We start from the raw sequence: 27,497 nt of genomic DNA on the forward strand, positions 1-27,497 counted from the left end.
TTTCTAAGTAGAAATGATTTTATTAAACTCACAATTTGGCAGCTGCGGTAGTGCTTGTTTCAAAGAATCGGGTCAGTATGGGAGCAACTTGTTTGCGACTGGCCTTGGCATTTCCCTGGTCGTAAAAGCGCATGGCCAAACCATCTGAATGATCCTCCATAAAAGCGTCCTCCAGTTCTTGAAGCCAGAGAGAATTTTTATCATCGTTGTTGTGCTCGATCAAGTAATCGACCAAAAGTTGGAGAGGAAAGCCGTTCAGTCCACATAGAACCAGCTGCCGACGGTGTGAGTCGCCTTCCGTGAAGGCCAACATGATTCCAAGAAAAGTCACATCGTTCTCCTTCATGTAGGCATCAATTTTTGTAGAAGCATTTGATTTGGACAGAAAGTCATTCAATGGCATGAGGACGGTCGACACCCCAAAAGACGAACTCTCCTCGCTATCGTTATCGATTGTGAATTCCTTGTAATCCAACCGGAGCGCATCCCTTACGGACAGCGCTCTCCAAAATTCCAAATCGAATTTTGCGTTTTGGAGTGCTTCAAACATGGCAGTGGTGTTTGGCTCCCCTGTCCCCTCTGACACTTGTAATATTGACTTGGTCTTCTCGGAAAGATCTGACCAGTTTGTTCCGTTCAACAAGCTTTGGATGGCGACTGCATCACGTGCCGTACCTTTGCCCGCCGCTGGCAACATATTAACTGAATCGAGCAATATCGCACCAAGTAAAAGCGTACTGAGGGAAGATGGATAGGGCTCTTGACAAAAGTCCCGCAAACGCTCCACAACCAGAGTCGATGCGCTAGCTACCTGTGCCTGTCCGTCAGCGAAAGCAATATTCCGAGATTCTCCTGAACATGTATCTAGGTACTGCCCTTCGTCCCTGTGATGGTCTAGAATTTCCACCACTTTCCATGGCATATTCACGAGATCTTCTCCCAAGCGGTTGTGATCCACCAAGGTAACATCCATTTCGGTTTCCGGATGAGTTACAATATCACTATTGACAAAAAACAAGTGATCAACGGCGTGTGAAATTCCCGCCAGTTCCATCAAAAGAACGGTTTCCGGACGCTGCGATTTCAAATCCTCTTTCGGGATGCTAACGATCGGTGTCTTGAGCCCCGCAGAGTCTGATTCTGGCTTTCCAACAGACTCGACATATGCAAGACCAATGGCACTTATGATACTATCAGCGTCGCCAGCTTCGTTCCCAATCACCAAGTGCTTAGAAGGAGTCGTTTTCTGTTCGGCGAGAAACTGGTCAACCGACTTTGTCATAGCAATACTTTTCGTTGTATATTGCGGAGTGTCTGTTTGTAGGTAGAAGTGCGGATTATAACCAACCGCAATTGCACCGCGAGCCAAAAAAGAAGCCTGTGTCTTCCGTAACAGAGATCGATTTAAAATCGACAAAGTGATGATGATAGAAAAGCTTTTCGGTATAGTCAAGAGAGAAGATGTTCTCATGCTTCACAGTCAGTAATTGCGGCACAGAACAGGTTCCTGGACGAGGAGAGCCAAGAAGCAAGGGTTTCTTCGCTTTTCTTTACCCCTGAGATCCAGCAAATGCCCCAAATTCTCACTGCGTAGAGAACGGTGGCTTGGATGGGGATAATCGTCGATGGAGTGGGATACAGGTCGCGTCCACATACGGTTTTGACAAATGCCGAGGGACAAACGTTTTCGGCTTCTATTATCTTCATGTCCCGAGACCTTCCCCTAACAAAATATTCTTCTTTTAAGTCGGTCGACGGACGATCTCTCTTTGGGATTCACGGTAAAATGAGATTTCACAGTCTGCCCCTCACAGTAGTTTGCTACGTTCACAGTCGGTGCTCCCAGGAAACCCGTATTCTCGTTTACTGTTAACTGTAAATGTGAGAAGTAAAAGTGCTACGGTAACATCCGATTGACCTTAGTTGTCATCTCCAATTGGGAACTGCCACAACCGGAAAGAATTCTACAACGATGCCGTTACCCACCAAATGGAATCAGAAACGGCGGACTCCGCCACCCGGTTTTGAGGACGTCGAGCCTGTCCTCGAAGCGTTGGAAAATGAATTGCGCGACAAGGTCAAGGAAACCAACGCGAAACAACGCAAGCAGGAGGCTATGTGGCCGGTACACCAGATTAACTGGCAAAAGTCTCGGTACATTTACGACTTGTATTACACGCATGAGCGAATTTCCAAAGAAGTTTATCAGTACTGCATTCAGCAAAAATTGGTTGATCCAGCCCTGATTGCCAAGTGGAAAAAGCCAGGATACGAGCGACTTTGTTCAACCTACGTCATTAGTCCAGTTAATTACAAATTTGGGACGACAAGCCTATGTCGTGTCCCATGGAAGGATAGATCAGAAGACCAAAAGCAGGCCAAGGATCCTACGGTAAGTCTTTGGAGTAGTCGAATAATTGTCGTGCGTTTCGATAGGCCGAACTGAAAGACGGGCTAATCACTTATGCTGAATTGTAGACGGGTTGCATGGGATGTGCATCCGGCAAAAATGCAGGGCCTCAGAATATTTTTGGCAACAAATATGGACAGAATCTGGCGGCCGTACAGATTGCACGAGAAAAGCGGTTAGAAGAACGAGAAAAAAGACTGGAAGCACAGCGACAGCAGGACGCATCGGCTGCGAGAAGTGCTGAGGAAGAAACCAACGATGAAGATAACGAGACAACTGACGATGAAACCGATGACGAAGGCGATGACGACTATGGCCCATCTCCTGCTGCCGGTATATGGGCAGGAAGTCAAAAACTTGAAAAAGAGAGCGAAAGAATTGCGAACCCAGAAGATGCGGAAGATGATGTCAGGGCTAGCAAAAAGGCACGCTCAGAATAGATTTGATTTCTTGAGAGTACGTAAAACGATGCTGCAGATTTTTTACCGTCTATTCGGTTTTGCTGTCTGGGCTTGGGGGCTTCTCGGAAATGGTTTTCATTCCTACTGCTTTCGAAGATCGATCAATATAGTCGAAGAAAATCGGAATAACCAAAATAAAAAGGATGAAGCCAACAGCTTTCTCAGCAATCTCATTCCAAGACAAGATGCTTTCCACCCATTGCAGAGCGGGTGCATGAGATTTTTGTATATCCCATCCCAACGAGTGATCCAATGTACAGAAACCAGTGAGGAGGGCCTCGGTAACGTAAGGTACCAACAAAATAAGAATAGAATAGTATGTCACAATACGACTTGTCACGTCCACACAACAAATAACAACAATCTGCTTGAACTCTTCTTCATCGATGTATCCGGACTTGTCATCATCGACGGCGACAAACAATTCCTCGACGGTTGCGCGGGTTGGGGGATAGCAAGCTGCGGCACCGGCGTATTTGGCAAGATTCAAATGGACCACAAGGATCCCAGCATATAATTCGGTTCGACCGACTCGACCATCCTTATCAGCTGTCAAGCGATAAGCCTTTCTTGTCAATGTCTGAAACATCTTCGTTCGCGTCAGCCAGGACGACTTATTCGGTTCTGAGGAAAGCCTCATTGATTCTGGACCATCGAGTCTAGATCTGTATGAACGTTGTGTTTGTTCTTTGTATTAACTGTGAAGACTTCTCCTTTAGAAGCTGTCCTTTTCGAGATTGGACGCTCCAACGTGACTCACTTTGCGAACATACATTGATGCCGCGAATGGAAGTTCAAGTGTCTTGTTTGCGTCTCCTGACTAAGAGCAAATTGCACTTTCTGTTCATCAGCAGGTTATATTTTTTACAGATAGCGGCAGAGACCTTCCTTTGCAATCTGATCGTCCTGACGATGAGAAACGAGTTGCTCGGTTGGGTATTTTAAGTATTTCCTCACGCTTGTATATGAATATGCACGATCTGGTATTTTACATCAGTCACGGAATTTGTGCGGCAGTGAATTTCACATAGGTCAGAATGTCGCTCACGCGACCTCGAGTCTATAATTAGTTGAGTCATCGCCGGTGTCGAAAATAAATAAATCAACTAACGGTACGATACGCTAACTGCAAAATATATACTTGGCTAATTGTTTTTGGAGTGGGATTCGCTTATTGGAAAAAGCTGCCGTCAAGATACACAAAACTGAAACCTCCAGAAGTGATCAACATCCCCATTTTCAATTCCTTGGTCCAACGCTCTCTCTCGCTCAACCTCCTGCGGGAGCCAGACACATGTTTTCTTGAGCTACGATATATCGCCTCCCAATAATGAGGCAGCTTAACTTCTGTATTGAAGCGCAGGCTTCGGTTCCGACCCGTTCCGTCCTGTTCGGCCCTCACGAAATTTTCTGGTATTCTATTGTTGCACTCACGGAAATGGAAAAATCTGCTGGATAGCACTTGCTCCCTATCTTATGGTATATCTGTCGCTTGACAAGCCCCTCCTAGACCTCCAAACCATTGTTGTTTAGTTCTAGCTGGACCATCTGTTGTTCAGAGAAAGCTCTGTACATCTTAAGAGAGCAAAGATACCTTATTGTTTTCAGACTCTTGAAACATCTGGCAAGTTCGAAGGAATTTCATGAAACTAATGTTGCTCCTCATCGAAATCTGCGTTGTACCCGCACGCAGTCTACATTATAAAAAATGTTTTAGGTACTTTCGCCCAAATCTTTCTTTGATTAAGACACAAGAAAACAATACCAACATCCCGACGTGTAAATTAAGTAAGTGCTTTCGGAAATCATTGTCGGTCTCATTGCGTCTCTACTGGTGGATTGGAAACATTTCTTTGCTTTTTCTATTCTTTGATGAAAGTTTCCGATCGCGTGAAGCGAAAGAATAGCTGACGCAACAAATTATCTTGCAGGTATCTGGACCTTTTACCTTGAAAGTCACGATAACAGCGATTTGGAACTAACAGTAAAACGTGACAGAAATGCCAATCCATCGACTTGGGTCGGTAGCACGCAAGGAACGGAAGCGGATTCTCGAACAACTGTACCCGAACTATTGCTTTTGGTGCAATCGGGCATTTAAGTATGAGAACCTAACGATAGTGCACATAAAGCCGCTGAGCTTGAATGGCTCCAATGATATTGCCAATCTCCGTCTCGCTTGCCTTTCTTGTAATCAGAGTCGTGGAAACGCTTTTGATTCAACCTGGGAACCTTTTATTTTGGCTAGAACACAGGAACTGCTCCTGACACGAAATGATGGACATCACCGGTCGCATTGCAAACACCTTAAGCCTCATTTCAACTTTTGAGTCGTCTTTGCGTCCGTTCTACATCACACAGGATACATCAGATTTATATGTCGAAATTTGTACAATCTATCATGCTCATTGGTAATATACATCTGATGAACTCATGAATTGGAAGCTTTCCTCCTTTATTTCTCGATGCGGCGGTGGAGCGACTGTCCACTAAACTTGCAATAATTTATATATAAACCTTGGTAAGTGAAAGCACTTCTTTCTCCCCTAGGACCAATCACTGGCAATACCAATCGCAATAGTCATGGTGAGGCTAAGAATAAGCGGCGCAACGGCGTATTGAAGGGCAATGACGGAAGCAATTCCTTCCTTTGTATCACTGCGGCTGAGTTCAACCATTACCATAACATTGTTGGAGGTGGGTGTTAAAAACACAATCATCAAGACCAAATAAAAGGAGCCGTGAATTTCCTTGGGTATATCCCAAACATACAGTTTGAGAATGATGGCCGACAAAATTCCTATGATTGGCATTATAATCATCTTGCCAATGACAATCCAAATCATGGTGCGCATGGATAACATGTTAGGATCGTGTTTGAGGGTGTGATCTTTCATTTGCGATGCACTGAGATTGCAGCCCAAAATCATCATATTGATGGGGACGGCTGCCATGCCGACATTGTGCAGACCGTCAAAAAGCCATTCCATTGGAGCGTCGGCGCTCCGATCGACCAAATCTACAAAAATACCTCGCAAAGGTGTTACGGCACAGATGATTCCGGCAACCGCTCCAATGACGGGGGGTTGAAAACAGCGGGACAGAATATTTTTAACCGTCGACCACACAGTTTCGCCTTTGGAGTTGGACAGAGTCTTGACGCGATTTGCTGTTGTTGTAGGGTCCGACGCCGGAGAGGTTGTTGGGAAAGAGTTGGTCATACGCTGGACCCGTTCGTCTATAGAATCATCGGTAGAAAATCTGTCAAACTCCGCAGCTCCGTAACATTCTAGGGTATTTTCCTGAGAGCTGTTCTGTTGAGAGGCAAGCAAAATATCGTTCAAAGCTGTGGACGCCGTGTTCCCCACAGGGACAACCATGCGGGATGCGTTGGCATTATTACTGTGCGTATAAGAGCCTGCCGCACTATCATTCGGTAATAGTGGAGCATTTTCAGAAGCGTGCTCGCCTTCGGTATCTGGAAAATTGAATCCCGACAAGTCGTGTTCCGATATGTACAATCCTTCGTCCATGGAGGTCAGACCTAATCGATCTTTAACCTCTTTGAGATTTAGCACGTTGACGCGCACGTTGCTTGACAAGCTCCTACGAAAGACTGGGCGTGCCCCGTCCCCGTCACTGGCGCCGTCAATATCGTTGAGTGGCATCGCGGCTCCGCTACTTGTTTCGGTTGAGGTGTCTCCTTCCTCTCCTGCCGTTTCCGTCAAAAAATTCCGCACTTCGCACTCGGGTGGAGGTGCGAGGAGCCATCCCCCAAGCCCCCACTGGAGTATGGGGTACAGCAACAGGTACACCGATAGAAATAGAGTCGGATCAATACGTCCGAGATCGGACGTTTCGGGAAAATTAGAATGAACCACCGTCAGGAGCGTAATGGCCAAGCCGGTTGAGTTACCAAAGGCGCAGGCTGCCAGGACAGAGCGTACGTGTGCGGGCGGAGTCCCGGCCATTCGTGCCATGAGCGCTCCCACTAGGAGCCCTATTCCCACCACGTAGGCGGGCCAGAGTAGAAGCATCCATACTTCGTGGAGGGTCTTTGCCACGTCCGGACAGGGATCGTCGCTCCAATCCTGATTGCAGTAAATGATTTTGGTAAAGAGGAACAAAGGAAAGGTGACTTGCTGCGAAATGACCGCTAGGACACGTTTGCCGTCGCCGACGACAAAGCCGCGGCGATGCAAGTACACCCCCACGGAGGCCAACGTTACAGCGGTGCCGACCGAGCGAAGCGATGCCATAAAGGTATTGTACACATTTTCCGCGGCCGGATTCATGCTGGAGCTTGGCTTGTTGTCGATTATGGGATGATCGGGGTTCTCTAAGAGCAGAACAGCTGCAAGTTGGGCCACAAAAGTCGACGGGAGGAGGACGCAAGAAGAAAACCGTAGTGAGAATTTTCGTACAATTCCACCAGATTGACAAAAGTATGCGCACGCAATAACCTTGCAAGATTCGTTCCTTGAATCTTACCTGTAGACAACGCGCAAAAATTTTCATATGAGTGACAGTGAAATCGTAGGAAATGGAAAAACATTTCAGTGTCCTCGATGACAATTTTCTAAATCCAGACGATAGGTGCAATTACAGGAACAGCTGTTTTTAATTTGAAGAATGACATCGTTTCGGTTAAATCGTTTATTTGACAAAGATCGAGGTGAGCTTCTTCACTAAGTAAAGCTCGAACATTTGATTCAATTAGAACACCAGAACTCGCAAATCAAAGTATAGAAAACGTGTGACCACGTCATCAAACGTCAGCAAATACAGCTGTCGTCACGACAGATGTTGCAGTCAAATGCCGCTCTCATTCAGCGCTAACCTTAATGTAAAAATTTTCTTGATCCAAACCCTGACCCTTGCTTTCAAGGAAACCACAGGAAAAATCACTTGCACTGTCAATCTTTCCACTGAGTCGAGCGAGCCAAAACGAGGACGGAAACGGATCGGACGAACGAACACAGTGTCCGACACCGAATCCAAAACGGGGGCTACTATAGACCATGGCAACCTCCGTTGGAGCTCGTTTAGTTTGGGGGCACGCCAAGTTGACAGTCTTGGCAACGGCGGCGGCTATGAGTCCGAAATTGCGCGTGGCATCCTGCGACGCCGGGCAGTCTCCAACACCACCAACGCGCTCCATCAACAACGCTGTGTTGCGAAAAAAGGTGAGCAAAGTCGGAACGGTACGGTCGTAGCGAATGCACCTGTCCTGCTGACAATGGCTTTGTTCTCGCCTTCTTTTTGGACCATGAATTTCGCTCCAGATGACTTCGATCGGCCATTTTTCCATGATTTCCGAGACAGCCTTCAATCCTTCCATCGTTACTTTCTTTATCAAACTAAGCGGTCCGCCCATGACCCTTCCCGATTTTGCCAAACTCTGGCAAACGCGGGAAATGGACCAGCGCCACGAGCGCTTTCATCAGGCTGTTTCCGAGACGCACCCGGGACACTTTGAAGCCATTCCACTCGAGCCGGAACAGGATCCGGTCTCGAGGCACCTATCCGATACAATTTTCCCTTCGTCTCGCCAAGACTTGCAGGCCCGTATACAAACGACCCAAACGTCTCGTTGGAATTTGTCCAACGAACTTTGGCATATTTATATAGCCAGTTCCTTGGAAAAACGCGAATCGCTTTTGCTTTTTCGTGGACACCACGCCTTGGCAGACGGAGCCAGTATGGGTGCCGCCCTGATGGATTTGAGCGACGAAGCTGCCATCTTACAATCACAGATACGAACGCTCTTAGACGCACGTAAGATCAAAGCCCGCGCCCGGACCTGGTGGCAAAAAGTATTCCGGAGTCTGGGACAGCTCTGGTGGCTCTTCAGCGGATCCATTCGTGCGGTTTGCTATCAAGGCGAATTATTGCTGTGGGCGTGGTGGAATCCGAGTCCGTGGAAGCAAATTGAAGCCGCATCCAATTCGTCAAATGTCGCTACCCAAGATGAAGCGGATGTTCCTCTTCGCAACATATCCATGACAACCGCCGCTCCGGTTGATCAAGTCAAATGGGTTGCTCAGATGCTCAGTCAAGATTCAGGGCGCAAAATTACCGTCAACGATGTCTTTTGCTCCTGTGTGACTGCAGCTTTAGCGAAACAGTTTCAGTATCATCGACAGCGCATGCTTATTCTTGCCGAAGTTGCTGGGGACAAAAGCACACAGCCTTTGCCTCCCATTGAGCGTTTCCACGTGACAATCCCGGTCCATTTGCGAGGTGGAATTGTGTTGCCGGGTGAGTCGGTAGGCAATCGGTTGGGTGCTTTCACTGCACGCTTACCAGGAGAAATCGACCATGCAATTACACTGACAGCTACTGAGCGCCTTCGTACCGTCCACGATGAATTAGCGTTCATCAAGAGCACGCCGGCAGCACTAGTCAGCCACCTACTAGCCAAAGTGCTCAGTACAGCCTCTCGTGTGCTCCCCTCTACTTGGACATCGGCCGCGTTTGCCGCGTCGAGCGCCAACTCCAGTTGCGTCGTGACCAATACGCGAGGTCCGCCCCAACCTGTTCACATGGCTGGACGTAAGGTAGAAGCCATACAAGGGTTCATTCCGTTGCCACCCGGAATACCGATCGGTGTCGTGGTGAGCTCGTACGCCAGCGATTTGGGATTGACCGTGACAGCCGAAGCGTGGGCTGTCCCCAATGCAGACCTATTTCTGCAGTGGGTCTTGGAAGAGTATCTCGAGTTGGTACGAGCAGCCAAAGCTAAATCAGAAATACTTGAGCGTCAGCAACCATACGCAGTAGCTCAAGAATAGGTGATTTTCGCATGTACGCCGAAAACGACGACCATGGCATCACAGCATGTAATGTCGAAATACGATCCAAGGGTCCGCTCCTAAATCTCGACAATTCATTCAGACTATGCTGTAACAGCAATTACCCGATCTGAAAAGGATCCTAGTTTCGACCTTTCGTCTTTACAATGCGTTGCTCTATGTTCCTATGTGTCTTGTTTCGTGAAGATAGCGACGTATTCTGATTTCAAGTCGCTCGACGATTTCTTTTCCGGTTTCCTGTTTCATAGTATTGGCCGGTGGAAGAGCCGTGACCCCCCTTTTAGCCATTTCAGACTGCAGACGGTCCGCGACGGACGCAGCAGTCACCTTGGATGCCTCTAACAGATCTAGAACTTTGGAATCAAGACCATTCTTTTGTGTGAAAGCTTTACTCTCTCCATTGGTATCTTCTTCAGTTTCCGATTCCTCGTCCAATCCGTGTGGTTTCTCGTTTTTGTCCTTTGCTGCCATTGGCTCGTGTTTGGAAATAGATTCCACGGTCTCTGAAGCCCCTTTCGTCTCTCCGCCGTCGAATATTATGTCGCTAGCATCGACTGCTCTAAGTACTGGTGGAGTAAGGTTGACGTCCTTTTGGTGGTCGTTGGCGTCTAAGTCAAATATGTGATGTAACCCTGGCTGAACGCCCTCGTATAGCAGTTTACTGACAGGCTCTGCAGCATACCTATCTTCGCCATCCGGCGCACCATCATCACTGGTTTCCATTTTTTGAGAATCTTCATTGTACTCCTCTCGCTTCATCCCATTGACCATCAAGTCGTGCGATTCATGTGGGTCCAGCTCGCTGTCATCAAGCGTGTCGTGGGCGTCCCACTCGACGGTCTCTTCAGCGCTTTCCTCCGACGCTGCCTCGTCAGCGTGGCTATCGAGGTCCTCGCCAGGATTATCTCCACCTGCTTTCTCGCTAGTGACCGAGACGAGCGATTCGGGTGGGTCTATCTTGCTGTCACCGAGAGTATCGTGGTCTTCCCGCTCGCAAGAATCTTCTGACGCTGACTCCCCTGTGTGCCTGTCAAGATCCTCGTCTGGATTTTCTCCATCTATTTTCTCGCCAGTCATTGAGCCAACCGATTCAAGCTGGTCCAACTTTCTATTGCCAAATGCATCGTGGCCTTCCCTTCCAGTCGACTCTTCTGCGCTTTTATCGGACGCGGCCTCGTCGACGCCACTATCAAGATCCTCCCCAGAATGATTTCCACCTGCTTTCTTGCTAAGGCTCGAGCCGCTCGTCTCAAGCTGGCCCCCCTCGTTGTCGTCGAGTGTATCATGGCCTTCCTGCTTGTTGGAGTCTTCTACGCTTTGGTCGGTAGAAAAGTCGTCTACATGCCTATCGAACTCCGCGCCCGGAATATCACCTGTATTTTCGACAGCTCTTGAGCCTTGCGATTCGTGCTCGTCCAACTCGCCGTTACTGAGAGTTTCGCGGGCGTCCCATTCGGTAGCCTCTTCTGCGCTGTCGTCCAAGGCTGGCTCGTCTACATCTTCTCTTGAATGATCATCTATGTTCTCGACAGCTGTTGAGCTGTACGTTTCGGGTTGGGCCCACTCGCTGTCGTCGAGTGTATCGGGGCCTTCCCGCGCGAAAGTCTCTTTCGTGTTTTCGTCGGACGTTGGTTCGTCTACATGCCTTTCGAAAACTTCGTCTGAATGATCCGCACCTGGCTTTTCGACAGCTATTGGCACGCGCGATTCGTATTGACCCCACTCGCTCTCGTGGAGTCTATAGTGAGTGGCCCGTTCGATAGCCCCTTCCATGCTTTCATCCGACACAGATATGTGTACGTGCGTATTGAGATTCTCTCCCGGATGACCTTCGTCTGTTTTTTCGAAAGCTACTGAGCCGTGCGATTCAAATTGGTCCCACTCACTGTCAAGGAAAGGCTCACGGGAGTCCCACTGGGTAGGATCTTCTGTGCTTTCGCTAGACGCTGGCTCGTCTACGTGACCGTCGAGATCCTCATCTGGGTGTTCCTTGCCTTCTTTCTCCCTAGTTTTACCGCCGTAGGTCTTGGTTTGGTCCCACTCGTTGTTGTCGGACGTTTCGCGAGTGTCCCACGCGGCATCTTCTTTTATGCTTATGTCCCATACTGGCTCGTCAACGTATCGGTCGCCATTAAACGATTGCTCACCGTCTATTGGCTGCAGATGTTCGGATGATGTTTTGGAACTTATTGGACCGTTTTCTCCCACAGGCTCGTGTGTATCCGACGCCACGAAATTTTCACTTTTCATGCGATCGTCGTCGTAACGAGCACCTGCTTCTGCTTCGTGTTTGGTAGGGCTATCTCGGCTGTCTCTTTCTGTTCCTTCGCTAACAAATGGGGAATCGGCCGAAATTGCGGGGAATGGAGATTCCACCACGATTGACCCGGGATTGGGAACTTCCCAAACCAAATTCGACCAAGCCGTGGCCTTCCAGTATCGGACTCGTGACCGCACGGGTGGCCAGTACCCGACCCAAATGAGTAGAAGGACGAGCCATACTAGTACGCGCGCACTGGAATACTGATCCACCGGTGGAGCGGGTAGTGCGGCTTCCTCCGAACATACCTTTTCCCATTCCTCGTCGTCGTCGTCCCGACTCGAGGTTTCGTCAAGCTCGTCCACGACCGGGCCTTGGTGGACTGTCGCTGTTGTTGCTACTGCTGTGGAAGCTGTCGCTTCCCTTGCAGTCCGCGGTGTCGTTCCGATTGGTAAAGGAGACTCTTCTGTTGTGGGCCGCTTAGCGGTGCTCGTGACGACGGTGGCGTTTCCTCGCGACGTCCAGAGAGCCTCTTGGTCGTTTGGTGGGGTCACGACCATGACGCCGCCCACGGGCAGCGGTGGTTGGGGAACTTGGGTGGAGATGGTGACCGGTTGTCTTGGTTGGAACGCGCTGTTGTTGTTGTTGTTGTTGTCGTCCACGAACAAACGGCGTCGAGATATTGTCTCCAGAGCCGGGACGGGTTCGGAACCGGTGGGCTGTTGCGGGGTCGTCCGGGACCGAACGTTTGCGTCCATGGGATCAAACGTGGCGTCGGAAGGACCCACGGAACATGGCGTCGTCGCGGAGGACGAGGACGACGAAGATGTCGTCGAGTGGTGGGGGGACGGGAGACCGGTGGAGTCCCACGATTCCACCGGCACTTTCACGGAGGCCGGCGACGACCGGGTTCTCGTCCGCCAGACGTGTTGAAGAGACCGTACGGCTTGCCGTTGGCGTTGCCACCACCGTAACGCCACTCGGGCTCGCCAGAGCGCTTGGATACGGACGATACTGTGCCGCAAGGCCACGGCAACGTGATCGTTTCCGCGTCGATCGGGTCGGGTTCCGGTGGGAGTTTTCTGGCGCAACCAGTACAACCAGGCTTCCCGCGCCAAATGGGAATCGGCGTAGAGTCGGTAGCGGAGTTCGGGTAGATTGCCACACTGTATTTCGAATTCGTAGCGTTGGGATGTTTGACCGTGAGTCCGGGGGGGAGTGTGGCGTGGAGTCGCTCGCGCTGGTGACGACGAAGTCGAGGGATTCGTCCAGGAAGACCGGGCCGAATGTAAAGATGCGGCGGTACTGCCATCATCATCATTGTCGTGATTGTGGCGACTGCTTGCGTGGTTGCGGGTAGTAAGGATAGTACTATTGCTGTTGGTACTGTTGGTGCTGTCGTCGGGGTGACGGTAGCGAATCACGTTGGTACAACGGGCGAGATCGATCATTCCGTGTGGTTTACAGGTTTCGTTCATGGCAAAAAAGAGTTTGTCGTCGCGGAGGACAAAGTAACGTCGTCGCCATTTCTGTACCCACAAGCTTTGCTTGGTGAGCCATCCTTCCCGTACGATACACGTGATGGTATCGTACACGACGTGCGTGTGGGGATCCACGTAGCGGGGTCGGAAGGGCGTCAACCGACGCGGTGTTGTGCGGGACGGGACGGAGGAGGATGATGATGGTGGTGGTGGTGTGGTACGAAACGACGACGACCGAAACCGGTGTGATGACGGTGTCCGTGGTGACGACTCTGTCGGACGGGAAGGGGTCGACATGCTGTCGTACGAATCACCCCGCAATCTATATGTTACAGGCACACCAATAATTCTTGTACTTGTGTACAGTCACACGTCGTAGGGTGGGGAATCAGTCGAGGTGCGGGGGCGAAACCCGAAAACGTATTTGGTGCGGAAACGAAAGTGGAATAGGATTGACTATTTCGGTTTGGTTGCTTCGGACTGCTTTGTTGTTGTGCCTCGACTGACCGTGTGTGAGTGTGTGAGTCTATGTGTGTGACTCCTTTGGGCTCCGGTGCGCACCCAAAAGACCTCAATCGGAACCGGTTGTGTGCCAGATTCGGAGCGTCGAATATGACCGGGACTCGAAATCCGTAGGGGGGTTTCTCACAGTCCACCCCTTCCAACCCTATATTCCAATCCACCCTAGTTTGACAACCCTACCAAATATTCCAACCCTATCTCGCTTGGCCCCACGCTCCGGCGTCGTCCCAACGGCCCCCTGGTACCGTTGCCTTGCAGCGGGGTGTACGCGCACTTTTTACACACCAACACACACACATCGCGGATCTTACCAGAGTTGGATTGCCTGGACTACTAGGTGTGTGCATTGGTGTTCCTTGTGGTGTGGTGTGTTGTGGATACCTCCTCGACATACCTACAACGGCAACAATTTATTGTTTCGTCCACTTACGGTCTTTATCACATCATGCCGCGTCGTGGCGTTCCGGACGAGGCCGTCCGGGTCTCGCGGACCGCGGAAGATCCGGCGCTGCGGGAACTCGAACGTCGTTTGAACGAAGACGTCGACGAAGATTTCTTCGAAGAACCCCGACGATTCAATACGCTCCATCGCGTCATTGACGTGCTGGGATTGCAAATGATTGACGACGCCACCACGCTCGGGGGCGACGAAACGGCACCGCTGCACGCCAATCCGGCCTACCGCAATCTACAAACCCAACAAGACGTGGTAGAAGGAGGTGAGTCGGTATGGATACATGCTGATGCGTTGTGAATATTTGTGTGTGTGTACTTGTATATATATATGTATAGGTGTGTGTGTGTGTGTGTGTGTGTGTGTGTGTGTGTGTAGGTACCTGCCCAACCCAATGGAAATCAGCCCCACGCCACTAGCCACTTCTCACGCACGTTTCCTGTACGATTGATAGCCATTGAGCACATGGCGGTAATTCACTGCGCCGATCTCAATGGCAGTGTCATTCAGGTGGGACAGGTGGCACGGCACTTTACGGACGCCGTGGGCAAGGTCCGAACCCTCCGGCACCAGGTACGCGAAGTACAGAACGCACTCGGGGCCAACGCTCCCCGATCCTCCAATCCCAACGAAGCCACCTTGTCTACACCACTGCGTACCACGCCCCGCTCCCACAACAACGCCGCCGCCACCAGTCTCCGCGAACTATGGCTCAAGAAATTGGAATGCGAAGCAACCCTGGCCCTCTTGGATCGGTTGGACGTCATACGGGCCGCCCCGGCCAAATTCGATCGACTCGTGCAAGGCAACCCCATGGTCCCTTGTCGTATCGGAGCAGCCGTACTCATACTCTCACAGGCACTGACTGTCATGTTTGCCGATGATGTGGCGCAAGTACAGGCTCTCCACAAGATTATGGAACAATTGTTGTTGCGCAAACAAAAGGCGGAAGAAATTGTGTGGGACACTCTCGCGGACGTGCTCTATTTGCGCACGGCCAACGGCACGCTGCCGCAAAAAGTCACCCCCCAACACCAGAATGCCGTCGAACACAAGAACGTTTCCGGTGGACACTCCGTCTCGTCGGAATCACGACGCAGTGGAGCCCGCAGCCGGGTAGCCTTCCGCATACCGGCACCCGCCACGCCGCTCATGCACGCCACCCGCAGTCGCGACGGCATGGTCAATCCCTTTGTCAGTGCCAATCTGCATTACACCCTCGACCACAATGACGACTTGGACCACGACTCGGTCGTCTCCGATGCGTCACACGCTAGTTTATTCAGTATCGAAGACTGGGACGATGACAATTCCCTGGCCGGTGGTGCCGGACAACCCCACCACGCACGCACCGCGTCATCGAGCGGATCCGTGGGCAGTACGGAAGCCGGTGGTGCGACCAAGACACACGCGTCCCCGCGGAATACACGGCGTACCATGATTCCCATTCCCATGATGGAAGTCGAACTCGATTTGGAAGCCGACGAACGCCGGTGTTTGGAAGACTTTGCCTTGTCCATGCTGGGTCGATCCCGCCAACAACCGACCGCCACCACACCAAGAGACCGTCATCCCCATGGTGTTCGAACCCCGCGCTACAACGATCCCGTCCTGGCCTTGCGAATTCTAGCCGATTGCCTCACGCATTTGCAGCGCTTGGACGATTTGGAACGCGTCCTACACGAATCCTTGCCCAAGGAAATTCGTGCCATTATTCAACGCGAACAGATTCACACTTTTGCGCGGTTGGAGAAATCGCGACCTAAAAGTATTCGGGAAACCAAGGCGGACACGATGCAAGAATTTCGTCGCCATTTAGCCGCGCTCTTGTCCGCCTTTGGAAACGTCATGGTCCGACTCTCGCATTTGGCCCAAATTGTGCGCTTTCGAATCGTAAGTGTTTGGTGTCGTGCGCATAGTACTATTCCTTTTCGTCGGATCGGTAGATTTAGAGACCCGCTCACGCCTATTTCTGTTGAGTTTTATAGAGTGCGGATCGAGAATTGGCGCAGAAAATGGAATCTCCCAGCTCCTTTCTACGGTCCGTCTTGTCCACAGCCTACGAAATCATGCAACGCGAAATCAAAGAATTTCTTAAGGCGTGTCTCGTTCCTTCGGATCAGTCCCATAACGGCGTCGATGCCGCCATGGGTAAGCGGTCGAGTGGTTACGAGCGGGGGTTGTTCTCGCTCGGCATTGTCGAGTCCGAAAGCGCCAACAAGGACCTGGCGTCGACCCAGAAGCAGAGTGCAACGCGCAGCAACGTGATGGAAATGACGGCCAGCAAGTTCGTGGCATCGGTGCTCTTTTCCAAAACCAAAAGCGAGCCTAATGTACGCCACGCGTTAACGTTCCGACGCAGTATAGCCCGGTGGACTATGGAAAACGAAGCCATGAAGAATGAATTGGCCGTGTTGACGGGAGAGGACCCATCATCGCCTTCATTTCGGGCGGCCGGTTACGAAATGGCCATCACATATTTGGACAATATTTTACAAAAGGATTTGTTGCCTACTATGCAAGAGCAGGCCGTCAACGGCACCGTCCGTGGCTTGGAACGCCGCGACGCCTTTGATCCAATTTTGGATCGGGGCCTGTACGCACGACCGAATTCGAGCGAACCGCAGGATGTCGACATGTGCGCCGCCTGCCAAGTTTTGTACGACGAGACAGCTCCACTGTTTGTGGCGTTGCATCGTTTACCCCGCGGCGGTGAAATGTATTTGCCGACGGTGGCCGTTCTGGAGCACGTCGTTTTAACTTTCAGGTCGCGCATCAAGAAGCAGATCGCCGAACTGTGCGAAAAGAAAACAGCGCTTCAAGTGCTATTGATGGACGGGACGGATGGTGTTTCAGCGGCATCGGTACTGGAAAGACGCCGTCCGTTTGCTCTACTTCAGCGTGCCTATGCACATGGCGAGACTTTGGAAATAGCCCCGGCCGTGGACGAAGGAAAGAAACAGTCGGGTATTTTGCCGTTGTCACCTCCAGTAAAGGATTCCGCCCCACGCCAGAGTATTGGCGATCTCAAAACCGACACTCCCGTGGAAGATCTTGCGGACGATGTTGAGGGGGAAACCAAGGTTTTCGATCTCGAGCTCTCGTTCCTTGGCCAGTACCTCGACTTTGCGGGTGATGACAAATTGAAGGAAGTCATTTGTTCAGACGAAGAGCTCATGAAGAGTGCGACTCTTGCCCATGGCTTGCTGAAACTCGCTACCCTTTTGGACAATCGGCTGATGGTGCGTGGAACATCTGGTTACCAAAAGCCGCTCACATCTACCCGAGCCCTTCGCGAAGCAATCAAGACCATCCGAGACAGTGGCTTTAAGTTGGCCAAATTTTGTCGTCTGGACATGATTTTGCAAACTACTAGTAGACTTTCGAAGGTGTGCACGAGTTCAACACTAGTGGCACACGACGCGGTTCGTATTCCATCGAGCGTCAATGATCTTGGTGAATATATGACAGGCGCCAGTGACAACTTACGGGAGGCTTGTGGCAACGCCGTAACAGCATACATTCTGTCATCTCTGGAGCAATACATTCCACACTGTTTGATGGAGACGGTCCGAGTCCTGGCTAAGGGCAAAGGAATTATCACGCGTGCTCCCTTGACAATGAATGGAATTGAAGCCTTGGATCGCAGTGGATCAGTTTTGTACCGTGATTTGAAGGGTGCTACAAGTTTCGACAATTCATTCTGGGACGTGGAACTAGCTGCTTATTCCTTCGAGCAGTCCGCAAGCATGATGGCAATGATGGAGCTAGAAATGGAGGAGCTAGAGGCGTTCTATGCTTCAAACAAGGACGACTTTCAAGACGAAGACTTTGAACTCATGTTTGGTATGACTGGACCACGACGAAAGGGTAATGTCGGCAGATTCCATATGCTGAAACGCCGTTAGAAGTCATCACCGCGATGTGAGTTTGTAATTTGTTTTGTGCAAATTGAGAGCAAAGGAGGGAATGATGAAATACCGCACAATACAAGGATCGATAGGACTGAACTTCTGTCATGTTGATTATTACGGACTGTTTGACTCCCCAGCTACAATCAAGTCTACAATTCCGTCTCTTCTTTCAAAATCACTGCTCACAATGCTGCTTCCTGCGCTTGCTTTATAGTTGTATCATGCGCGTCGACACAATTTTTGGAAAAGGAGGTTTCTTGGGGATGTCCAAACAAACTAGCTTCAATGTGTTCAACCTTTATTAGTTGAAAAAGCCTTTCTTGTTAATGTAAATCCCCTCTCAAAGGTTGCAGCATGACTTGTGCTTACAGTCAGCATTTGGCAAACTTGAACTTGATAGTATTGCTTGACTGAGAACAATAATTTGCGGCTAGCTTTTTCTCCGAAGTCAAAAAGCCTTTGGTAGTTTTTGCCCTTGACACATTATCCTTGTCTATGCCTGCTTGCAGATGTTGCTCACGTTCAACCCAAAAAATATCCTTGACTCAACTGGGCTCTCTCTATAAAAAGAAATTGGCAGCAGCTGTCAGTAGTGGATACACTTGCAGAGACAGCCCGTCCATATAAACTATGGTAAGCTATGTCTCAGTACCTCCACAATGTCCCAAACAGTGAAAGCTAAGTCCACCACGCCACTGTAAAGCCCAGCACAATGATGAGCAGGTGCTCGTCCAAGCCTTCTAGCGCAACACCCACATCTTACTTATTATCGGCTCCACCCTTGCCAACCGTCTTGATGTGTTGTCAACCGTTCACAACATAGACTGCAGAGTGCCCCACTTGTTCAACTAGCAGTTTGTGGTTCACCATGTCCGTTTTATAAACTGATTCTACGTTGGGTACAAACATGCTAACACCAAGAACACTGATTTTCAAAGAGCAGTGTTCAGCCAGATTTGCAGCCAAATGTACCAATATTGGTGGAGTTTTGGTTCAGTTCTATGATTGGATTTTGCCAGCTCCATCACCTGATGGTCTTTGGAGCAATGTATCAAAAACTGTTTGCGGGACCTAGAATAAAAACATGGAAAGTATCCATTGGACATGGTACTATCAATCCCACAGTGTTTCTGAAAGAACTTATCTTTTACATGTTTGCTAGGAGAACCAACAAATGCCATCCAGGGATGCTTTGTCAAGGGAGAGTATCAAGGGATGGCAAATGTACCGTCTGCGATATCTGACTGACGATGATGACTTGCGGAGTGTCAATGCTAGACACACAATACTAACAGTGCTGGACTACAATGAACTGTTTGCCTCACCCGCTGGTATAGAGCCGAGGTTTTACGGGTAGACCTCCTTTCAAAAAACTTGCTTGCGACACGCTTCCTTCACTTTGTTTACCGTCAATTATTTTCGGAAATCTACAGTCTTGTCAAACTGCCAGTCTCACTATCTTCAATACCAATAGGTAGATCAGTGACGAAGAATTTATTGATAGTTTCGCCAAGTTTATAAAATATCATCGTGAACGGTTCTCCTGCCAAAGCTTGTCATTCTCTAGTTTTGAATGCAGACGGGATTTGGAAAAAAATATGAGTTAGCGAAGGTAGACTCGAGAGCTCTCTGGCGACATTTACAGTAAGTTAGTCTCCTCGAATAACTATGATAAAGGTTTTTGTTTGGACTTTTCTGAAACTCAAAGCAGAGATGATATAGAGTAGCCTATTTGACTGGGACGATTGGATGTCATATCTAGTATGCTGCAATGACCTAGCTCTTGTCGCATATTACAGTGACCATCGCCACAATCTGATATTTCATGGTCACAGTCAGCCAACTGACGTGACCACGTACTTCGGCGTGTTTCACATTTTGATTTCCAACGTGATTTCTGACGTCTCGTGCCTGCTCCTTACGGATGATCAGTACGGGTTGGCGGAAGACCCATTCTCTCGCATTCAATAAAGAAAGCCCGAAAGCAAACTTTGGTCTTGGCATGAGGTTTCTGTTTGTGTGCGTCCTATCCGGACTTTGTGGGACGACAAACGCCTTTGTGCCGAGCGTGCGATCGGCAGCTTCACTTCACGGTCGCGACTCGCTGCAAACCCAGGCCGAAAAGGTATCCCGCAGATGGTCTAATCTTAACGATGTTGAAGACGACTTATTCGATCCCTTGCGTGATCGTCTGTCGAACATGAACGCTACTATCGTTGCTCCTGAAGCGACGGAAACGGATGTGGTGGACAACACTCTCTTGAATTTGGTCGTTGATTCTGATCGGGAGCCGCACCCCTTGGGCTGGAAACGACGTCTGACGCAAGCCCTGTCCGGTCGGAAAGCCGGTAGGCAACTGGACAAGCTGATTTTGAGTACATCTATCCCTTCTATGATTAATCTGGCCGTAGTGCCACTCGTCAATTCTGTTGATACCTTTTGGGTGGGTCGCATGGGGAGCGCACTGGCCTTGGCCGGACAGGCGGCGGCAAATCAGGCCTTTTTTACCATATTCTTCCTAGTGAACTACTTGCCAACAATTACCGCACCTTTGGTAGCGTCGGCCGTCGGATCCGGCAACCAAGACGAAGCGCGGGCCAGGGTCTGCGAAAGTCTCTTCTTATGCAACGTCTTGGGATTGATGGGCACATTAAGTCTGACGCTCTTTCCGCAGTGGGGTTTGAGCATGGTGCTGCAGGATGGCGCTCCCGCTATGGAGTACGCGGTTCCCTACTTACGCCTTCGAGCTTTGAGTATGATGCCGGCTCTGTGGTCGTCGAGCGGCTTTGCAGCGTATCGCGGACTGCTAAACACGGTGACGCCGCTCAAGGTCAGTCTGGCAACCAATTTGGTGAATCTGGTGCTGGATCCACTCTTTATCTTTCGGACACCACTTGGTTTTGTCGGAGCAGCGCTAGCGACGGCCATTTCAGAAACGTGCTCCGGAATAGTCTACTTACGACTATTGATGAAACGTCAACTTGCCAGTATCAAACTTCTCTTGCGCCCGCCTTCGATGAAGGCATTGATGCCCCTGCTTCAAGGTGGCGCTTCCATGCTGGGACGCCAATTAGCCTTGAACGTTGGATTTATTTCGGCTGCCCGTCGTGCTCAGAGCATGGACCCGTCGGGTGTGTCGGCCGCAGCTTATGGTATAGTAATGCAAATGTATTCGGTGGGAATTGTGGTGCACGTCGCAATGCAGGGAACGGCCGCCGCACTGGTACCATCTACATTGGCAAGAGAAGGCAAGGATGCTGCCCGGAAAGTGGCCGATCGTGTCATGATTTGGGGTTCCATCGTTGGCGTTTTGTTAGGATTGACCCAGTACTTGGCGCTTCCCTTTCTGGTCCCTCTCTTTTCAACTCTACCAGAGGTACAAGAAGCCGTCAAAGTTCCCGCGCTACTAGCGGCTCTCTTGCACGTTATCAACGGTGCAGTGTTTGCTGGAGAGGGGACTATGCTCGGACTAGGATCCTATCGCGACTTGATGCTTTTAACGGCAGGGAGCGTTGGGGCACTCGTGGGCTGCTTGTCCTCGCCGCTGGGTGCGAGATTGGACGGAATTTTGCTGTCCATGATGGTGTTTTGCGGAACTCAGGGCATAGCTGTTGTAACGCACTACCTCAAATTTGGCCCTTTAGCCGTTCGGCGGCAGAGTAAGCGAACGCTCATGCCTAAACTATAGAGGTGTCACTCCGTAACTGTACACTTAAGACGAGATTGTACACTAGTACATGCATAACCTCATGAAGTACTGGCTTTAAGTGGTCTACTCTAGAGATATCTCTGTAGTACGCTTGTAGCAGGGTGGAAGGTCGCCGCGTTTGAGAAAAGATGCACTCCCTCAAAGGCCGTCATGACACCCTTTTTTTGGCTTTTCGATCCGCAAGATACTGAAAGAAATCGTCGATTTGGAACAGCAGCCAAGGCACTGCCAGTAGCCCAAGAAGAGTCGATAGCAAGGTCAATGGAATAGTATTCCAAACGTGCTCCGGAACAAACGATATTCCGTCATGCACTGCGTCCGCCACAAATAGAAGCGGACCCGGTAAACGGCTCAAAATCCATGCATACGCCGCTTCGATGCTCAGCTCAATTCGATTAGCAATAGAAGAATGCTCGTCCAGGTCCGTTATGATGCCGTACACGACGTTGAATAGCCAACATATCCCGTCCAGAACCTTCTGCGCCAACAGAGGGACGATTAACAGCGTCATGCTCCATTGGGCCGTGACACGCAACAAAACGTTGCTAAAGAGAACCATCATAACTTCACGAAATTCTTCCTTATCCAAGCTGTTCGAGTTATCCGTATCCATTTTGACAAAAATAGCGTGACAACGTTCACGTCCCAGAGGCCGACAAGCTGCCGGACCGGCATACGTACCTAGCTTCAAATGAATCAGTAATAGACCGGAATACAACTCCTTTTCGTCCACTGCTCCTGAGCCGTCCTGATCCACCACTTCAAAAGCTGAGTCGCACATTTTCTGAAAATACCGTGTGCGGCACAACCACGAAACTCTGGTGGAACGATCGTCGGTGTTCGCAGACGATGCAGGACTACGGTCTTGCGTACTGGAGAATTCTCTCTTCAGGATACTTTTTTTGGGCATTATGGGGGTCGCGATCGGAGGAGGAGGAGGCGGAGCCTGTGACGCTTTCGTATTCTTACCGCTAGAACTCTTGGGAACAGGTGTTTTGGGTTTGCTCTTCTTGAGGAATCGGGCGAAGAAACCCTTACGTTTGCCGCCCTCCTGGTGATTGGCCTTGGTATCGTTCGCCGCCATTGTGCAAAACTGTGGCAGCACTGCAATATGAATGACGTTTACAAGTTCAGCTTGCTTCGCAAAAAGAACGAGAGAAAGGTTCAACTGCTAACTACTAATACAATGATCGTCACGTCGCTCTTTTCTTCGGGCCTGCGGATTGCACAAGCTCGATCCCGCTTTTTAATCTTCCCTAAGTCGCCGGTTCGAGGTGTGTCTGTCGTAACCGCCCACCGCGAGATCCAACTTGGCGATAACTCGATTTCGATTTCAAATATTAATCCCAATCTGGCACAACACATAATCATTTCGGACAAGACGACGACATACTATCCACACTCGGTGAGACTAACTAACGGTGACTAACTGCAACGAAAGAGTTTCTGGCAACGCTAACGTTACAGTTTCTTCACTTTCCTGAGATAGCGTATTGCAATAGCTGTTCGTTAAGAAAGTAGTTCTTTGGGTTTTGTCGGCAATTGTTTTTGAAGGGAACGCGACACTTGAGGTGAAAGCACTTCGACGGCAGGTGCTAATGACCGAGCCACCGTATCGACGTGGGTTGAGGGGAGGACAAACAAGAGTTAGCCGTTTGACTACTAGCAGTGTACACCGTTTCAGCAAAACGGTTTGAACCACCGGACCCGGGAGAGAAGAGTGACCCCCAAAACTCATCTTGGTGTTGAGAAAGCGAGTAACGACGGTTCCGTGTGGCCTAGCGCGCGGGTCCGTGAAAATTGATTCCCACAGTACGCAATTGAGGAATGGGATACACGGGAGATAGAATGTAGACACGTGGCCGAGGGCGGATTGTGGGGCTGGTTTGACGCACGCCCTAGTAACTCAACAGTGGAGAAAAACGAACTAGAGTTCGTAGTTGGCGAGGAGACTGAGTGCCGTCTTGGGGTTCACACAAGATATCGGCACGAGTATTGTGATACCGGGAAAAAACTGTTAACATCAATGTGCAAAGGAGGTGTTTTTCAGGAGCACGTGGTTGTCAACGGTGGTAGCCCTGGCCAAGACTGCCAGACGTGGGATACTGCAGTAAACTATGAGATGGCCATAGATAAGGGCGTTGCTCTTGAGGAGTTGGCAAAGTGGTGTGATGGGTGTCAGGAAGATCCTCTTTGAGGCACCAACAAGAATTGGGGAACTCCGGGAGAGGGCAGTTAAGTGCGTGTGAAGTTACAAACAGACGTAAGCGACCTCAACACTATACAAATTTAGAGAGAAGTCATGTATATAGTTTTAGTATGGCTTCATAGTAAAGATGACTGGAACCACTGCTGCATAGCCAACAATTGAAAAATACTGGGGTAACGAACAAGGCGTAGCGCAAGAACACTTCTATTTACAGGAAGAGCCTCGTCGCGACCATGTACTATAACTCTTCGCGTAAGATATCTTGAATTAAATCAGATGCGAGCTGATCCATAATGGGTTGTCCCGCTGCATTCAACTTGGAATATACGTCGTTCTTGGAATTCGCTACGAGCACAGTGTGACCGAAAGGAGCATGCCATCGTCCCCAATCCAGACCCGCCAAAGATGCCAATAGTTCCCGGGACGTATACGTTTTTGATCGGTGCGCACTATCCGAGCTCCAGGCATCTTTAGTGTGAAAAGGCAACGGCACCGATGGGAGACTCCCTCTCACATCGCAAAATACTTTAGTCCAGCCCAAAGCATCCAAACGACGCGAGAGGTCTTCGCAAGTGGCCGGAGACTCATCCGAACCCCCGCTATCGAATTTATCATCCACATACTTTGGCGTCTCGACGATCAACTCAACGAAAGAGGAGTTTTCTTGAAAAGCTACCCTTCGATGAGTTGAGTCAGTATCAGCCAAAAATCCAGCTGTGGCAGTAGGCACTTGGAAGTCGGTTGAATACGCATTGGCATAGGCGATTCGTTTGGCAAACGATCGGAGGGGATCCAGAAATTTTTTTTGGGTCGCCAAATTTTGAATTACTTCCGTGTAGCGAAAAAGATCCAAACCAGTGGGTTTCAGCACTTTGGCTACAATGTACTCCGCCGCGCGTGGTAGTGGCAGGTAAGTGTATCTGCTGACTCCCAAATGCGGTGTGGCTGTGGTGCAGAAGACTCTGGGAATGACTCTGGAACTCTTTTGGGAGATTTTATCGTTGGAAAGGCTACACTGTTGCAAAGCATCAATCTGGCTCAGCGCATAACGTGCGTATAAACCACCCAAGGAGTTCCCGACAAACGAGAGCGATACGTCGCGTCGTGATGCATCACTCTCCATTGCGTCGCAGAGTATTTTATTCACTTCGCCTGCCAGTCGTTTTCCACCAGCTTCAATTCCGTCACTTGTTCGCCCATCGTTCGCTTCGGCGCTGTGTACATAAAATATTATGGCTGGGTCGTCTGCTTCTATTGTGGACGCTTGTCGCTCCATTGTCGATTGAAGATATGCAAGTTCCGATGGGTTTCCCATCCAACCGTGTACCAATATTACTACATGAACTTGTTGCACGGTATTGGGGAGAATCCTGATCGTTCGCTTTCTTGGCCCGGGGATGGAAGATGACGAAAATGTGCCGAGATTGGAGAGTGTGGATCCCATTTCCGTAACGGCTCGCCAGGTACTGCTACTCCGGTTGAATAGAGCACTGACAATGGACGCCATGAGCAAACTAGCGAGTGAACCAGACCACAACACATTCATATTTCCACATCGGAATCTTGTCTCGAAGTTTTTGACTCAGGAGATTACTAGGAATCTTTTTACAAACTTTCTTCGAAGAAGTTAACAAGCGCAAGTAGAGCATCCCAAGGTTGCACTACAGACTAACGGTCAGGAAGGACTTCTTGTTTGGGAAGCGTGACATGCCCGTCAGTCAGTGACAGATATTTGTTTAAAGGACCTTAGGAATTGTCCACTGTCCATGGGACGACTTTAGGATATGATCATCTTCCTATGAAAGGAGGTATCGGAACAAAAGCACGAAACGAAAGAAGCGATCTTGCTCTGTAAGTGCGAAAGCTTAGTGATGAAACAGTTAGGTTTGAGGCCAATCTAAACTACAGATGTAAAATAGAAGAAAACAAGCAAGATTGGTGTACAAAAGTAGATCAATCATAGAGGAAATAAGAGAAATGCATCATTTAAGTCTCTGATGTCTTAAGTCGCTCGGACAGTAAAAAGCTCAGAAGAAATGATACTTTTCAACAGAAGGACAATGCAAATACCAATGGAAGCAGAGGGTTTTGGATAATGATCTCAAATCAACCTTCAACGAAATGGTCTCGCAGTAAGATATGCCCCACTTGCGTGATCCATTCTCCTCTGAAAGAACAAACCATGGTGGAGAGTCAATGGCCACCTTGTAAGAAATGGTAATAAACAGTAATGGAGTTCCCAACAATTGTGGCAGATTAGTCTGTTATTATACAAGTGAATGACTTGGTTAAAGGTAAGATCTGACAATGAAGATTGAAATTTCAAACTTTTAAACCAGCTCAGTCGCAATCGACTAATTCGATTCTTCAAGACAACGCAATCAGAACGAACCAAGCGCAACACAAGCGGCGCAATCAAGGTCTTGCATACCTATTAACTTCGAACTCTTCTCGACTTCCTTCGCGAGCATCAGTATTAATTGCCGTCACCCTTCTGTCTTATTCTTTGCCTGAGTTGACTGTAACCATGACGGACATGTACGACGAGCCCAAAAAATATGAAGGCAATCTCAGTCCCTATCCCCACAACGAAATCACCGAAGTACGTGTGCATACTCAGAGTCGCCAGATGCTGTCCCTGTTTCCTTGTGCGAAGATCACTCGTTTGGACTATTATTTCACATTTTAGATTCTTACTTGTATTTTGTCTTCGTTGGACAGCCCGGCCGTGCCAAAGACCCCGTGGCGTACTTGCTAGCTACGGAACAGCGCGCAAGGGAACGCCAGGTCGCTTACGAGACGGTAAAGCTGCTCCGCCAGCGAGTGATTCATTGCTACCGCAAAGAAGGTGTGAATCATTACGAAAACTGTCGCCAGGAAGCCCAAGATCTATTCGACATAATTACCAAAAAGGATTTGGGTCAGCTACATCCTAAGTGGGAGAAGCCGGAAATGAACGATGGATGGTAAAGACTGTTTGTTGGGCGGTCGGAACTATGAAGAATAACATTATAATAACTAGAGCAAATTGAAGTTCTGGACTGGTGGCCTAGCAAAGGTTCTTTCACTGTCAATTATTGCAGTTACTTATCCGCACATAAAACGACAGTGTGCTTCCATAGTTGTACGTGGACATCGTAACAGAGGTAATCTGCTGTTCATTCAAGAAGGCAGGTGATCGACTGTTGACCAACATTTCTTCGAATACAGCGCTAACGACCGCTTCTGCTGATCCAGCAAAAGCAACAAACACTATGATTGC

The 27,497-nt window shown here is 49.5% G+C and overlaps 11 protein-coding genes across 11 annotated transcripts; 5 read left to right on the plus strand and 6 right to left on the minus strand.

The window, feature by feature from the left end:
* Positions 1 to 28: 28 nt before the first annotated feature.
* PHATRDRAFT_35580 (predicted protein) lies at positions 29 to 1,282 on the minus strand (the record flags this gene model as incomplete). The annotated part of the gene is made up of 1 exon (XM_002180170.1): positions 29 to 1,282. The coding sequence occupies one exon, from the start codon at positions 1,280 to 1,282 to the stop codon at positions 29 to 31; it is 1,254 nt and encodes a 417-aa protein (XP_002180206.1).
* A 690-nt stretch (positions 1,283 to 1,972) lies between these two features.
* On the plus strand, positions 1,973 to 2,374 carry PHATRDRAFT_12309 (predicted protein; the record flags this gene model as incomplete). Its single annotated transcript, XM_002179970.1, has 1 exon — positions 1,973 to 2,374. A coding segment is annotated over one exon (402 nt), but the record flags the coding sequence as incomplete, so codon positions are not given.
* A 525-nt stretch (positions 2,375 to 2,899) lies between these two features.
* Positions 2,900 to 3,460, minus strand: PHATRDRAFT_35582 (predicted protein; the record flags this gene model as incomplete). The annotated part of the gene is made up of 1 exon (XM_002180171.1): positions 2,900 to 3,460. The coding sequence occupies one exon, from the start codon at positions 3,458 to 3,460 to the stop codon at positions 2,900 to 2,902; it is 561 nt and encodes a 186-aa protein (XP_002180207.1).
* A 1,957-nt stretch (positions 3,461 to 5,417) lies between these two features.
* On the minus strand, positions 5,418 to 7,302 carry PHATRDRAFT_45789 (predicted protein; the record flags this gene model as incomplete). Its single annotated transcript, XM_002180172.1, has 1 exon — positions 5,418 to 7,302. The coding sequence occupies exon 1, from the start codon at positions 7,164 to 7,166 to the stop codon at positions 5,418 to 5,420; it is 1,749 nt and encodes a 582-aa protein (XP_002180208.1). The 5' UTR covers positions 7,167 to 7,302.
* Positions 7,303 to 7,859: 557 nt separating this feature from the next.
* Positions 7,860 to 9,665, plus strand: PHATRDRAFT_45790 (predicted protein; the record flags this gene model as incomplete). The annotated part of the gene is made up of 2 exons (XM_002179971.1): positions 7,860 to 8,057; positions 8,157 to 9,665. Exons 1-2 carry the CDS (start codon positions 7,893 to 7,895, stop codon positions 9,663 to 9,665), a joined length of 1,674 nt encoding a protein of 557 aa, XP_002180007.1. The 5' UTR covers positions 7,860 to 7,892.
* Positions 9,666 to 9,789: 124 nt separating this feature from the next.
* PHATRDRAFT_45791 (predicted protein) lies at positions 9,790 to 13,724 on the minus strand (the record flags this gene model as incomplete). The annotated part of the gene is made up of 1 exon (XM_002180173.1): positions 9,790 to 13,724. One exon carries the CDS (start codon positions 13,722 to 13,724, stop codon positions 9,843 to 9,845), a length of 3,882 nt encoding a protein of 1,293 aa, XP_002180209.1. The 3' UTR covers positions 9,790 to 9,842.
* A 670-nt stretch (positions 13,725 to 14,394) lies between these two features.
* On the plus strand, positions 14,395 to 18,627 carry PHATRDRAFT_45792 (predicted protein; the record flags this gene model as incomplete). The annotated part of the gene is made up of 5 exons (XM_002179972.1): positions 14,395 to 14,668; positions 14,742 to 14,749; positions 14,782 to 16,296; positions 16,392 to 18,327; positions 18,532 to 18,627. The coding sequence occupies 4 exons, from the start codon at positions 14,395 to 14,397 to the stop codon at positions 18,309 to 18,311; spliced, it is 3,717 nt and encodes a 1,238-aa protein (XP_002180008.1). The 3' UTR covers positions 18,312 to 18,327; positions 18,532 to 18,627.
* A 1,692-nt stretch (positions 18,628 to 20,319) lies between these two features.
* Positions 20,320 to 22,005, plus strand: PHATRDRAFT_35587 (hypothetical protein; the record flags this gene model as incomplete). Its single annotated transcript, XM_002179973.1, has 1 exon — positions 20,320 to 22,005. The coding sequence occupies one exon, from the start codon at positions 20,320 to 20,322 to the stop codon at positions 22,003 to 22,005; it is 1,686 nt and encodes a 561-aa protein (XP_002180009.1).
* Positions 22,006 to 22,174: 169 nt separating this feature from the next.
* On the minus strand, positions 22,175 to 23,110 carry PHATRDRAFT_45794 (predicted protein; the record flags this gene model as incomplete). Its single annotated transcript, XM_002180174.1, has 2 exons — positions 22,175 to 22,686; positions 22,708 to 23,110. 2 exons carry the CDS (start codon positions 23,108 to 23,110, stop codon positions 22,175 to 22,177), a joined length of 915 nt encoding a protein of 304 aa, XP_002180210.1.
* A 1,363-nt stretch (positions 23,111 to 24,473) lies between these two features.
* PHATRDRAFT_35589 (predicted protein) lies at positions 24,474 to 25,781 on the minus strand (the record flags this gene model as incomplete). Its single annotated transcript, XM_002180175.1, has 1 exon — positions 24,474 to 25,781. The coding sequence occupies one exon, from the start codon at positions 25,779 to 25,781 to the stop codon at positions 24,474 to 24,476; it is 1,308 nt and encodes a 435-aa protein (XP_002180211.1).
* Positions 25,782 to 26,762: 981 nt separating this feature from the next.
* PHATRDRAFT_35590 (predicted protein) lies at positions 26,763 to 27,205 on the plus strand (the record flags this gene model as incomplete). Its single annotated transcript, XM_002179974.1, has 2 exons — positions 26,763 to 26,837; positions 26,957 to 27,205. 2 exons carry the CDS (start codon positions 26,763 to 26,765, stop codon positions 27,203 to 27,205), a joined length of 324 nt encoding a protein of 107 aa, XP_002180010.1.
* Between the last annotated feature and the right edge of the window lie 292 nt (positions 27,206 to 27,497).

Source organism: Phaeodactylum tricornutum, chromosome 8, assembly GCF_000150955.2.
Source record: "Phaeodactylum tricornutum CCAP 1055/1 chromosome 8, whole genome shotgun sequence".
Lineage (NCBI taxonomy): Eukaryota > Bacillariophyta > Bacillariophyceae > Surirellales > Neidiaceae > Phaeodactylum > Phaeodactylum tricornutum.